This window comes from Hibiscus syriacus, unplaced genomic scaffold (assembly GCF_006381635.1).
Source record: "Hibiscus syriacus cultivar Baekdansim isolate YM2019G1 unplaced genomic scaffold, ASM638163v2 tig00117016_pilon, whole genome shotgun sequence".
Classification (NCBI taxonomy): domain Eukaryota; kingdom Viridiplantae; phylum Streptophyta; class Magnoliopsida; order Malvales; family Malvaceae; genus Hibiscus; species Hibiscus syriacus.
In genome coordinates, this window is record NW_024063525.1 from 5993020 (window position 1) to 6007188 (window position 14169).

General features: G+C 31.7%; 1 protein-coding gene and 1 pseudogene across 1 annotated transcript; one reads left to right on the forward strand and one right to left on the reverse strand.

Annotated features, from left to right (window-relative positions):
* Positions 1–1213: 1213 nt before the first annotated feature.
* LOC120195628 (2-oxoisovalerate dehydrogenase subunit alpha 2, mitochondrial-like) lies at positions 1214–5013 on the reverse strand. The gene is made up of 10 exons (XM_039197596.1): positions 4982–5013; positions 4655–4947; positions 3461–3598; positions 3175–3357; positions 2798–2955; positions 2589–2688; positions 2297–2408; positions 2043–2182; positions 1737–1922; positions 1214–1508 (listed from the first exon to the last, which is right to left on the reverse strand). The coding sequence occupies exons 2-10, from the start codon at positions 4928–4930 to the stop codon at positions 1341–1343; spliced, it is 1461 nt and encodes a 486-aa protein (XP_039053527.1). The 5' UTR covers positions 4931–4947; positions 4982–5013; the 3' UTR covers positions 1214–1340.
* A 93-nt stretch (positions 5014–5106) lies between these two features.
* LOC120195520 lies at positions 5107–12090 on the forward strand (annotated as a pseudogene).
* The last annotated feature ends 2079 nt before the right edge of the window (positions 12091–14169 follow it).

Genomic DNA, 14169 nt, shown 5'->3' on the forward strand with positions numbered 1-14169 from the left:
ACTAGCCCTTAAGTTGGTCATGCTCTGTATCAAAAATGAAAACGATCTAATTGTTTAAGTACAATGTTCATAAAAAAAAATAAGGTTTCTCCTCATATTTGTAGCTCAATTGATCATTATAAGAATGTTCAAGGTTATTAATGACTATTAACGAGCAGTTTAAGACTTCTAAAAAAAATTATTTACCATCCTATTCAGAAGTTGACATCTATGAAGTTCACTATCATGAAAGGAATATGTAATCACATCAACAAGAAGAGATTTAATAGTTTGACTTAAAATAATTGAGGTTGAAATATATATTTTTTTCTTGGAACGCTTTATATTTAACATTTTTTCATCTTAGTAGGATTCATTTAAGACCCCTATAACACATATAACGATAAGTGATTATTGATGAGATTTTGAGCATGTATGATAATAAGAGATTAAACTCGTACTACAATGAGAAAGTGCATTAACAATTACTCAAGAAGTTATCAATTCATCAGGTCTGACAAATTTTCTGTTCCTTTTTGAATAGAGAAGAATAATCTAATTAAGTTCCAACTTCATTTTTAAAGTATAAGGAATAAAAAACATTGTGTTAATATGAAGGGACGTAATTTTTTTGATATATCAGTTAAGATGGATTCACTTCTAGGACAATGACCTATCACGATATAGTAACATTTATTTTGATTTTATTATTTTATTAGTTTATATTTCTCAATGCTAATTCATTCATTTTGTGTAGTATTATTCTTACAAGTAGAGAGAACAATTCTTGAATTCGACTTGTTTTGATATGGCCAAATCCATTTAACGCAAGGTTACATATGAATCCTTACATAAAAACAGCTACTTAATTTTGAAGTCCAGCATGAAAAACTATACGTTTTCATCATCTTCAACCTGTTAATCAGGATCAGTAGAATTGTTTCTGGGGGCACGATGCAGTTGGTCCACCATACATTTCTGATAAGAATATCAAATATGAGTACAGTAGAGGGACCAAATCCATAATTCGACATATTTTTCACCTTAAAGTTTGATGTATAATGCGTATGTGTTTTGGATGCTAAAAAATAGTTATCAAAATGCCAAATAGAAATAATAAGAGTATAAAACAGGCATTCATATCTTACAAAGTCATTTATTTTTTGTCTATATGCCCTTGCAAAAGCTACTTGTCATTTAAATCTAGTAGATATAATACCATTAAGTCATTTGGATCAAAGAAAGCTTGCTTGCTTTCTAATATATATAGGGTCTGCTTCATATTACCCTGATTAATTTGCAGGATCACAAGTTCAAGCTTATACAGAGAATAAATTACAGCGTGCAAGTATACGGTTCACTTAAACCGGAACATCTGCAGGGTAATCTTTGGGGTGTCTATTGATGGTTCCCCTCAGCCATTTTTCTTGCTCGTGCAGGTTGGATGGAATATTATCGTATACGTCCGTGAATAAGTCATTCACTGGAGGTTTCTCAGCTCTCTCTGCTATCTGAATTGCCTGCAATAACTGTCATGAAGAGTGACTGCTGGTAAGAGACTTCCGAATTTAGTTTCGAAGAAGCAGTATACAATAATTTAACCAAAGGGATAAAGGGGACATAAAACCAACATGAACAAACGAAAAACCGAGCAATGACTTCGAACAGCCTTCAAACTTTCACAGTTCTGATGAGTGATGGCTCATCATGTCACATACATTGCACCTTGAAAAGCATACAACACAATGTGTTTTTACCTGATTCCGAATGCTGCTTCGGAGCTGTGACTCAGTCTCACTACCCCACCAACCATTTGCTTCAATCCACTTCCTAAATCTTGTTACAGGATCTCTCGCCATTTTCCACCATTCGATCTCATCTGCAGGACGGTACTTGGTGGAATCATCTGATGTGGAGTGGTGTCCAACTCGATATGTAACAGCCTTGAGCGAAACGACAGAAGAAAAGATGAAGGAACAATCCATTAGGTTTTAGCTTTATGAATATGCCTCTTGGTTGCTGAAAAGCCACTGATGGAAAAGACTTAAAAAAAGAAGACTTACTTCAACCAAAATGGGTCTGTGTTCGTTTATCGCCATTTCACGAGCAGCATGAACTGCGCTGTACATGGCAAGTGCATCGTTACCATCTACACGAATACTCCTGACTCCATAAGCTTGCCCTCTAACAGCAATCCCCTCACCTGCACCATGTGCAAAACTAAAATATATGCTGGGAAACATATATAAATTGTTGATAGATTCTGAGACTGTTAAAATTTAAGAATGAACATCAAAAAAGGAAGATAGAACATTACTTCGGAACTGGTCTGAAGTGGGTGTACTAATTGCCCAACCATTGTTCCGGCAGATAAAAATGACTGGAGACTCTGTCACGGCCGCGAAATTCAAAGCAGCATGGAAATCTCCCTACCATTATTTTGTCGTGTTAGAAACAAAGCACTAGAAGATGAAATTCGGTGATACTTGGCAGGTAGGCAACGAACTCGTGCATATATAGTTACAATAAGCATCTGAAGCAATCTATAGATTTTAGAAACCCTTCCAAATGTAAAAAAAGCAAATATTTTTCTCAATCGACATACTTACCTCGCTTGTGCCGCCATCGCCAAAGTAAGTGACAGCACATGCGTCTTTTTTGTCCATCTTCAGAGAATACGCAGCACCAACTGCGTGGGGAATTTGTGTGCTGCAACACAGAGGGGAATAGTTATAGCCCTGATTAACATAATTAGATCTTAAGGTTTTAAGAAAGTTCTATCAGGCAAACTCCTCCAAAGACAAGTTTAATCTCATACGCAATTGTCGATGCTACAGTAAAGTAGTTAAGCTTGTTAGATCCATAATGAACAGGCATTTGTCTGCCTTTCCCATAATCAGCTTTGTTTCCAAAACACTGGTTTGCAAATTCTTGAAGGGTGAAACCGCGCCATAGTAAAACTCCCGGCTCCCTGTACTGAAGACCACATCATTTAATTTTCAACCATGACGGCCACATCTAACTTCTCAAGTGTTATGATTTAACGAAATATGCTGCCCTTATCTTTTAGCATGTACATGAGAAACTGTATGCTTTGAACATAGGGTTATAAAATAAAACAAGATGTAGATTTGGAAAATGAAGCTCGAAGGAATCGTAAAGGGATGCATATATGTCCATGTATTTTCTTCTAACCTGAGGGAAAACAATGTCATCTGATTTAAGTGCTGCTGCCGATGCGATGTTGATGGCCTCTTCTCCAATGGTGGTCACATAGAAGGAAATTCTTCCTTGCCTTTGAGCTTCATAGAATATGGTATCCAAAATTTGAAGGGTGGCCATGTTGCTATACATTTTAACAGCAATTTCCTCACTGACCTAAATTAGCAAATAGTAAGTACTTCGTAAGATACTTTTGTGCCAAATGATGCATTCGAAGGAAAACGAAAATGAAATGATTGTTTCATGCAGGTGAATCTACCTGTACAAAGTTGCTGTTACTAATTAGCTGACCATTATCATCGAGAACTCGGTAGCAGTGGTTATACACACAGGGAGATTCGGATAAAAACTGCATTTCGGGAGAGAGTACAACTTTTCCTCCTGGGAAATCCAATTCCTTCAATGAAAAGAAAGTGTTGGTGAGGATTAATATATATATATAACTTGTAACTGGTCAATTGGAATTGGATTGAAGAAATCATCGTCATTGTTAGAAGACGAAAAGCTCTATTCCATCCATAAAACCGACATCTTCTAATCTTTAAAACCATTCAAAGTTGTGAAGACACTCAAGAACCAAAGGTAAAAAATCAGAGTCCTACTCTGTCATCTATAAGGGCTTATAAAGCTTTAGTACAAAACTGTCCACACGATTAGTATCTTGCTGTACCATCTCCATATTTAATACGTAAAACCGGTTTCCGTACATGAGACTTCTGTAGAACTCTTTGACAGTTGAGACCTCGGGAGAACATCTCCAGGAAATAAGAAACCACGACCTACGACATATGATATGACCTCTGTCAGACCCATGTGATCTATCAGCCAAGATAAATTGACAGTTAACCGTATTTACTAGGGCTGCCAACCTATGAGTAGCTATCATAATCTATGCATTTTACTATAAAACCTCTCAATCAAAACTAAAAAGAAGGATCTAGAACCATTCTCTCCACTCCTCACTCATGAAGACAGAAAATCCAAACATAGGCCAATTACCATATAACGATCGGCTGCGACTCTCCTACCAAATAAGAAAAGTAGTACATCAACAGCCGTCACAACTCACAACCATTTTGTTCACATCAATATATCCTTTACCGTTTGGGCATTCCAGAAGCAAAGCAAGTGATATTCTCATAATTTGTATACCAACGAAATCCAAGAAACTTAAACAGCATAATTATTTAGTAATATCCAACCAAAACACCCATTTGCACTATCAGTGAACACGAAAGGCTCCAGAGCAAAACATATAAGTTAATCTAGATCAAGCCAAAATCATTGTTGCATACCACAGATAAAGGGAACTTCCTAACGGTTTCATAAAGATATAACCTTTGTTGCAGTATCAAAATGATCATTGAAGCATGTAAGAGAAAAACATAAACTTGAAGAAATTCTAGAAACAACCCTTACTATTTATGGTAAAAAAATAAAATACATTTCAAACCTGATTGTGTTCACCGTTAGGGAGAGAAGCAAACTGTTGTTCACTTGTGGTGGATTGAAATCGCTGAAAACAGAACAAGAAACCTTTTTTATGGGAATATGAATCTGGGTTTCTGAGTTGTGGTATAGTAGTTAATGGGATGAAGCGGCAACAATTAGTGTTATTCAGGCAAGACATGGAACAACAATTACGGCTCTGTTTCATTAATCTCGATAAACCCGCCTTTGATTTAAGGTTGTTGATTATGGTTCTTGAATTTTTGGAGAAGAAAGCCATGGGAAGGAGAGAATAAACTAAGCCAAAAAATGATATAAGTTCGATGAACACTACAGAAATAGATTGTAAAAAAATGAAAATTAAAAATTCGTGGGACAAATCAAGAAGGAAGCTTTTTTAGATGGATAAAATGCTGACGTGGATTGATATTATTGTATTGTTTTAAACGAGACCGGATGGACTTCATAGATTTATCGCTTTTGCGTGTAGGAGAATGCAGTCCAAAAGAATTTCCTTGTTACTTTTTAAAACTTTATGCTATTTACTTGAACAATATGATTTTATTACTTCACGACTCACGAGATCACTTTTTTCCAAGTAAATGGTAACCAATTTAAAAGAGGGTAAAATATACAAATTGTCAATAATGTTTGAATGAGTTTTCATTTTTCCTACTACAATTTCAAAATCAATGAATTAGTCATTAATGTTATTGATTTCTAACAAATCGGTCACTCATTTGTTAACAATTATTGTGCTACCGATGACATGGCATCGTTTTTCCACACAAAACGATCACACATTTGACTTCTCAAAACTATTGAATGTAGGGTTGTAAAATCGGGTAATCGTTCAAGTTTCAGTCGGATCCTGGCAGGTCGGGTAAAATCGGATACAGGTCAAGTCAGGTAAATTTGACACCAGATCCAGATCGGGTTCAGGTTAGGTCAAATCAGTTCGGGTTATTTTCAGGTTGATTTAACACCAGATTCAGATCGGGTTCAGGTCAGGTCATTTTCAGTTCGGATCGTTTCGAGTTCAGGTCAAAACAATTCAGGTCCGAAGCAGTTAAAAAGTAGGTTAATTCAGGTTCGGATGGACTTCAGGCGGATCTCGTTCAGATCAGGTCACATCATTGGCAGATAAAATTCAGGTCGGATCTCTATCAGATACAGATTGAGTTCAAATTGGGTTAATTTTTATTTTTGATTAATTATTTTCGTCTTTCGCGAACTTTGAATTGTAATTTGTAATTGTATATGATTTAGAGTAAATTACTAAGAATATAAATAATCATGGTTCAATTTTATGAAAAATACAAATTTAAGAATTAAATTGAACAAATATGAAATTTCAAATAAAAATTTAAATAAATTAAACAACACACATTGATGAGGGATCAAATCGAAATAATTTTAAATTGTGAGGTTGAAATTAATACAAAAAATACTAAATTATACCCATTTAAAAAGTTATGGGCCAATTAAAAAATATAATTAAGTAATAAGCATGGATCAATTTCATATGCAAATAAAATTTGGAGGACTAAATTGAACAAATACGAAATTAAAAATAAAAATTTAAATAAATTAAATAACACACATTGATGAGGGATCAAATCGAAATAATTTTAAATTGTGATGTTGAAATTAATACAAAAAAGTACTAAATTATAACCATTTAAAAAGTTATGGGCCAATTTAAAAATAGAAATAAGTAATAAGTATGAGTCAATTTCATATGCAAATAAAATTTGGAGGACTAAATTGAACAAATATGAAATTACAAATAAAATTTTAAATATTTTAAACAACACAAAAGGGATCAAATAGAAATAATTTTAAATTTTGAGGTTGAAATTAATACAAAAAAGTACTAAATTATACCCATTTAAAAAGTTATGGGCCAATTTAAAAATAGAAATAAGTAATAAATATGAGTCAATTTTAGGTGCAAATAAAATTTGGAGGACTAAATTGAACAAATATGAAATTACAAATAAAAATTTAAATATATTAAACAACACAAAATGGATCAAATCGAAATAATTTTAAATTTTAAGGTTGAAATTAATACAAAAATGTACTAAATTATACTCATTTAAAAAGTTATGGGCCAATTAATAAATAAAAATAAGTAATAAGTTGAGAGAGAAAATTAAAACAACTAATATATATATATATATATATATATATATATAATATAAACTATATAGTTTATATATAAAGTATATGTATTATATATAAAAACTATATAGTTTATATATATATATATTATGTATAAAGTATAAACTATATATACCATGTATAAAATATATACTATAGTTTATACATTAACTATTTAACTATAAGAAACTACATAGTTTATATATAAATTATATATGAATTATATATAAACTATACAATTTATATTTATATATTATGTATACTTATAAATAATGTATATTGTATAAATTATATAGTTTATTAATATAAATTATATAGTTTATATATATAGTATATATGGTTTAGGGTTTATATTTTATAATTATATAAACTACATATTATAATTTATATTTATATACTATTTTTATACTATTTATAAACCATTTTTATATTATATACTATATATGAACTATAGTTTACATATGAACTATATATATAAAAATATATATATATACTAAGGTTGATATTTATATATTAACTATAGTTTACATATAAACTATAGTTTATATTTACATATAAACTATAGTTTACATGTGAACTATATATATAAACTATATAGTTTACATATGACCTATATATATATATACTATAGTTGATATTTATATACTATATGTCGTAACCGGTTTTCGTCCGGGCACGAAATATTAAATTGGGCGAGGAAATTGATGTGAATAAATAATTTTGAAAATAATTTAAGAGTCGCCATCGGCCTTTTGGGTCAGGTAGGTCGAATACCTAAAAAATATCTTTTAAAAGAGTTTTAAGAAAACATCAATTAAAAAAAATTAAACTGATCTGCGTTTATAACCAAAAATTCGTTCTTTTTAGTAATAAAAAGGGATTCGTGGTCGGTTACGTTTAGGGAAGGATTAGCACCCCTACAACGCCCAAAATTGGTACTTTGCAATTATAAATTGTCTCTATTATTAAAATTTAAAAATTCAAAAATATATTTAATTCTATTATTTTCAAAATTATATATATAAAATATTTATTTATTTAAAAATATCCAAAAAGAACTTCTAGGTGCCTTAAGACAGCTCTTTTTCTTTGATATTGATAAATAATATTATTTAATTTTTAATTTTAAAATATCAGAATAGGACATCCAGTTGTATTAAGACTGTCCTTTTCTTCGATTTATTAAGATAAATATTTAAAAATTACTATTATATATATTTTATGAATATATAAAAATATTTCATTCATAAAAATAAAAATACTATTAAAACAATATATTTAAAAACAATAAAATAAAAGAAAACATATAAAATAAATGACTAAATTACAGTAAAAATAAAATTAAAAGTCTAATTCATAATTAATCAAAATTATAGGGATCAAATATGTTATTTTCTGATTTAATGATTTAGTGACTAAAATAAAATTATCTAAAATTCGAATTTTATAATGAAATAAATTAAAATATAAACTAGGGATTAAAAAATTATTTATAGAAATTAATGGATCAAATCTGTAATTTATCCTAAATATTATTTTAATATGAAGGACTAAAATAAATTAAATTAAAATTCGAAGACCAAATTAAGAATATTATAAATTTAATTTAGTGACTAAAATGTAAATTTTACAAATCCGGAGGACTGCGGACGGGGTTTAACTTTTTCATAATTACGCGTATAGTCCTTCCCGAAACGACGTCGTTCGGGAAGGACTATAAATGGTCCAAACCGGCTGGCCCGAAGGGCCAGCCATTTCATTTCTTTTTTTTTCTCTCTCTAGCAGAGAGAGTTTTAAAACTCTCTGCCTTCTCTCTAGCTTCCCTCACCGGAGGGAAGCCGGTCACCGGACGGCAACCGTCTGCCGCCGTGACCATCACCGCCGGCCACCGCATCCGGTGGCCGGAAAAATTTTTCTTTACACTAATATATAGATCGGACCGTCCTAAGGACGGTTCCGGTGTTATTTCTTCCTAAAAGGCTCCCAATCGGAGCAAATCTACAAAAGTACCTTCGTTGTTTCGAAGGTTCCGGTGAGATCTGGTAGTCGGAGCTTCCTCGGTAAGTCTCTTCTTCCTTTTTCTTTTTCTTTTTTTCCCTTCTGGTTCTTTGCTGCTACTGAGATCGTTGGTATTAGTTTATTTTTTCTTTTCTCTGTTTTTTTTTTCGGTTCTGTCTCTGTCTCTGTCTCTGTCTCTCTTTGTCTTCTCTTTTTTTTTTCGCAGATGGGGTGGTGGCTTTTATAGCCACCACCGTTGTAGCCGTCGGACCGGTCCGAAGAAGGGCTCTCGGTGAGTCACCGGACTACCAGTGGTGACTCACCGAGTAGCCATGGCGTGGACGGCTGGTATGATCTTCTGGAGCCTTCATTCGGGACGTGGCAGCGGCGGAGGCGGCGAGAGGACTGTCGGCAGCCGCGTGGAAGCTGGGGCGGCGCCGCGTGGCCCTAGGGTATCAAACCCTAGGGTTCCTCTCTGGAGCTATGTGGATCGTGCCAGATCCAACGGTTGTGATGAGGCGGCTGAGGATGATTAGGGTTAGGAAACCCTAACTGGAAACCCAAATATTTAGGGTTTCTGGTTGGATTTGGACCGGTTTCAGTTGGTTTGTAACTGGGCCGGTTGAATTGTAATTGGTTTGTAATTTATATGTATTAATATATTTAATAATAAATAATAAATAATAAAAAATAAAATAATATAATAATATTAATAATGATAATAATATATAATAATAATAATAATAATATGGATAAAAAATAGTATCTTCACTATATAGTTTACATATGACCTATATATATATATATACTATAGTTTATATTTATATACTATATATTATATATATAAACTATATATACTATATAGTATAATTTACATATGAACTATATATAAAAATCCAAAACCCTAAACCCTAAACTATACATTACATAGTTTATTAGTATATATAAACTATATAACATATATAGACTATATGGTATATATAAACTATACATTATATAGTTCATTAGTATATAAAACTATATATTATAGTTCATTAGTATATATAAACTATATAGTATATAAAACTATATATTATATAGTTCATTAGTATATATAACCTATATAGTATATGGTATATACAAACTATATATTATATAGTTCATTAGTATATATAAACTATATAGTATATATAAACTATATATTAATTTATTAATATAAACATATATATTAATTGAAAGAATTAGAAAATATATAAGATCAAATTGAATAAATTTTAAATATGAAGCTTAAATTAATAAATTGTAACATTAAATTTGGATTAAATTAAAAAAAGTTAAAATATGAAGCTTAAATTAATATATTACATCATTAAATTTGGACTAAATGGAATAAATTTAAAACTAAGAGACAACGCTACAATATTATATGAAGTTAAAAAATACGAGGGTTTTCTCCCTCGCTTGAGTCCCAGAAAAAATTTCCCTACCTTTTCTCCAACGAGGGTTTTCTCATCGTTTTCATCCAAATTATATCTATTCGCGCTCTTAATTCATAATTGTTATTCGATCTTTGTTTATTTCTTACTGTATCTACAGAAAAGAATTGATAGGCATTTTGGGGATAGGGAACTGTAAAACTTGCGTTTATTCGAATGGCGTGTATAAAAGGGGTGAATAGATCGGCGTCCGTGGCACCGGCGCCGGATGCGCCGTACATGGCGGCTGGGACGATGGCTGGGGCCGTGGATCTATCCTTCAGTTCATCAACGAATCTCGAGATCTTCAAGTTTGATTTTTCCTCGTTAAGCTAAATTTTGTTTTGTAGCTGAGAAAAAAAGGATCATGTTTTTGGTACATTAAATTGAACAAAAAGTGGGATTTTCCAGTTCAAATGTAAAAACATGATGAACTCTGTGAATTTCCTTTTACTTCTTTAAATTACGAATTAGAGTCATTCTCTAATTGTATTAGATTTAATATTGCATTTCTTGCTGAAGGTGATTTTTGAGATTGAATTGGAACATTGGGGCTTTTTTGTTTAGTTTTACTAGTATAAGACATATTTATTGATCTAGGTTTAGATAGCATATCCAAGTAATTCATGGATTTGTGGTATCTTGTAGTCGAGGAGAAAGGTCCGAGAGCCGAAGGAGGAGAACACTGCCCTTGGGCCTGCCGTACGAGAAGGCGAGCATGTTTTTGGTGTGGCTCATATTTTTGCTTCGTTTAACGACACATTCATAGTAAGCTATTTGGCTCTGTTTACATTGGTCTTCTTTTTTTTTTCCTTGTTCTTTATGTTTAAAGTGCCATCACTGAATTTACAGCATGTGACTGATTTATCGGGAAGGGAAACCTTGGTTCGCATCACAGGTAAGGTTTTACGCTGAGAACGTTTGTTGCCATTTTTGAATTTGTTTTGTCAACTGCCTAACTCCAATGATTTTCCAACGTACACTGACTAATAATTCAAAATGCATTTGGAACTCTATGAATTATTAATTAAGCTGTGCAACATACTTTCATGTTCATGTGCCGGTCTAGAGTTATTTTAGCGGGGAGTAATTCTTCAACTTATTTATTCCATAGGTGGTATGAAGGTGAAAGCCGATAGAGATGAGTCATCCCCTTATGCAGCCATGCTTGCAGCACAAGATGTTTCTCAACGCTGCAAGGTTTTATTAGCTTACCCTGGAAATTCTTGTGAAATATACTGTTAAGTGCAGTGAAAATATTTGTATTCATTTTTTCTATCTGCAGGAATTGGGTATTACTGCCCTTCATATAAAGCTCTGAGCTACAGGAGGTAACAAGACAAAAACACCTGGTCCTGGTGCCCAGTCTGCACTTAGAGCTCTAGCTCGTTCTGGCATGAAAATTGGTCGCATAGGTACAGTTCTATCATCTTATTTCTCTCACTTTATCACGTCGATTCGTTTCAATTCTTGTAAACTGACATTTAGCGTTTTCTTTACCGTAGAGGATGTTACCCCTATTCCAACAGACAGTACCCGAAGAAAGGGTGGTAGACGTGGAAGACGACTGTGAATTGTTGCTTCATATCTATGTTACTCGGCAGCTGCCCTTGTCTGTTGCAGTGCCTGGAGTTCGCTTTCTTTGTTGAACAATTTTGATTTGAGATTCTAGCTTCGTTCAATAATTCTCAACTTGTTGGTTTTGTTTTTGAATTTCCTTTTTGTAGTACTAGTTTTTGATATTGCTTGTTTCTACTTGATATTTGTAAGGGTTTTGGTAAAGTCAGAAATGTTTGGCACTGTTGGCCATCGAATTCCCTTTGGCTTTACCACTGATTGTATGTTTTCTTAATGCATGATGCTCGCTGAATCGATCCAACGATGCTTGCTGAATTGGTACATTGATGCTTGTCGGTTGCTGTTGTCTATTACTCACTGATGCCTTGTAAATTGTTGTTGGTCTGACTTAAATCAATTTTAGAACCTTATAAATTCTTATCTAAATAGTTACTCATGTTTAATTATGTTCTTTTAAAGCTAGAAAGTTGCCCATAATTAAACATGTTGGCATCATTTAGGTATATGCTTGATGATGATATTTCTGGTAGTATAATTAGGCTTTTAGTATTGTAAACATTAGCTATAAGATCTGAGAGCATTTATTTCAACATACATTTATTTTGTTTAGTTGATTTTATTGTAATTTTAGTGTTTTTAAGTGTAATAAAATTACCTTCATTTATAAATATTTTTTTAATATTTATAATGTTATTCAAGTTTTTAATAATTAATAAGTATATTTCAATTAATATATTTTGATTTTAAAATATCAAGTTAAGTTTACTCAAATTATTATTCAATTTTCACATTAAATGTAAAGTAGATTTATGAATATTTTAACTTAGTTAATATAATTTAATACAATCAAGTTTAATAAGATAATATTTAAATTTAGTTTAGTGATTTTAAATAAAATTTATAATATAAGAAATATAAAGAAATTTATGAATTGGAATTAACATAAAAAATTAAATTTATAATATTTAAATTATAAATAATATAAAACTAAATTTCAAAAAAGTAATCATATTATTTTGATTATCATAATAATTTATGATAAAATTTCAAAAAGTAATCATATTAATTTAATTATCATAATAATTTAATTATCATAAGTTTATTATAAATTTAAAATAATATAATTATATTAATTGTAACTTCACTTATAAGTCAGGATAATATTATATCACTTAACAACATGTCGGATCATTCACAGGTTGAGTCAATTACAGGTCAGGTTCATAACAGGTCAAGTTGAAAACAGGTCGGGTAATACCAGTTATTTACCAGGTCAATCTCGAGTTCTGGTTCATATCAGTCGGATGCAGTTCGGGTTCGGGTATCATATTTTCGGTTCAATTCGGATTCAGGTCATTCTCAGGTCGGATGCAGGTCGGGTTCAGATATACAATTTCCAGGTCCAACTCGGGTTCAGGTCAACACCAGTTCCGACTCAAGTCGGTTTCGGATCGTCACAGCGCAGGTCAAAAACAGTTTTAACTCGAGTCGGTTTCAGTCAGTTTTACAGGTCGGGTTAGCTTTTTACACCCTTAGTTGAATGGTGTTTAAGAAAATAGTTGAGAAAATTTCTCTTCTTATTTATTCTTCTCCATCATGAATCGAAGAGTGTTACAAAACTCACCATTGCAATATTTGATGTTCAGAAATCACCATAAACATGTGACCCCAATTAACTATATCTCTCTTTGTATGTATGTAGGAGTTGATTCATGAGATAAATTAAAATGCTAAATTAAAATGCTAGTCGAAAGTAAATGCATAAAGGAAAGAAGTGATATCAATGAAGGTTTTTCATAAATGTCATTCAAATTGTTTTTTAATAGTTTATGGTGATTATAAGGTAGCATTTGTTCATAATTTTTTTAGTCATTAACAACGCACAAACCAACATATATAATTGCTTGAACCCAATACCTCTATTAAAAAACAACATCTCATTTAACCACTGAAACTACTTGATGGATTCAGTAATACGTAAGCTAACTTCCAAGAAAATTGCTATATCACAACTTCATTCCATATTTTCTTCCTATCTTGTAGTATATCTGATAAGGGACCAAGATCAAGATTTAGAATGTAACCTAACATGTAACACCCTAATCTGATACGACACACAGTCAACATATTAGAACGTCACATGGGACCACCGGAGCAGCTAACCTAAAAATTTTCCCTTTTTAAAACTATCATAAAATGTTATTGAATAATAATCCAAGTTCCATAAATTGAGAAACATAATAATTATATGTTTAAAATATAGGGGAGCTCTTAAAATAGTATATCAAAACAGTACAACTGAATATCATAGTAAGTTATGACT

Bases quoted from the DNA above. Each gene is read 5' to 3' on its own strand.
- LOC120195628 (XM_039197596.1), bottom strand. From the start codon at position 4,930: ATGGCTTTCTTCTCCAAAAATTCAAGAACCATAATCAACAACCTTAAA. The intron at 3,358-3,460 runs GTAGATTCACCT...TTGCTAATTTAG, and splicing joins GTAACAGCAACTTTGTACAG to GTCAGTGAGGAAATTGCTGT. The intron at 1,923-2,042 runs GTAAGTCTTCTT...GTTTCGCTCAAG, and splicing joins ACAGACCCATTTTGGTTGAA to GCTGTTACATATCGAGTTGG.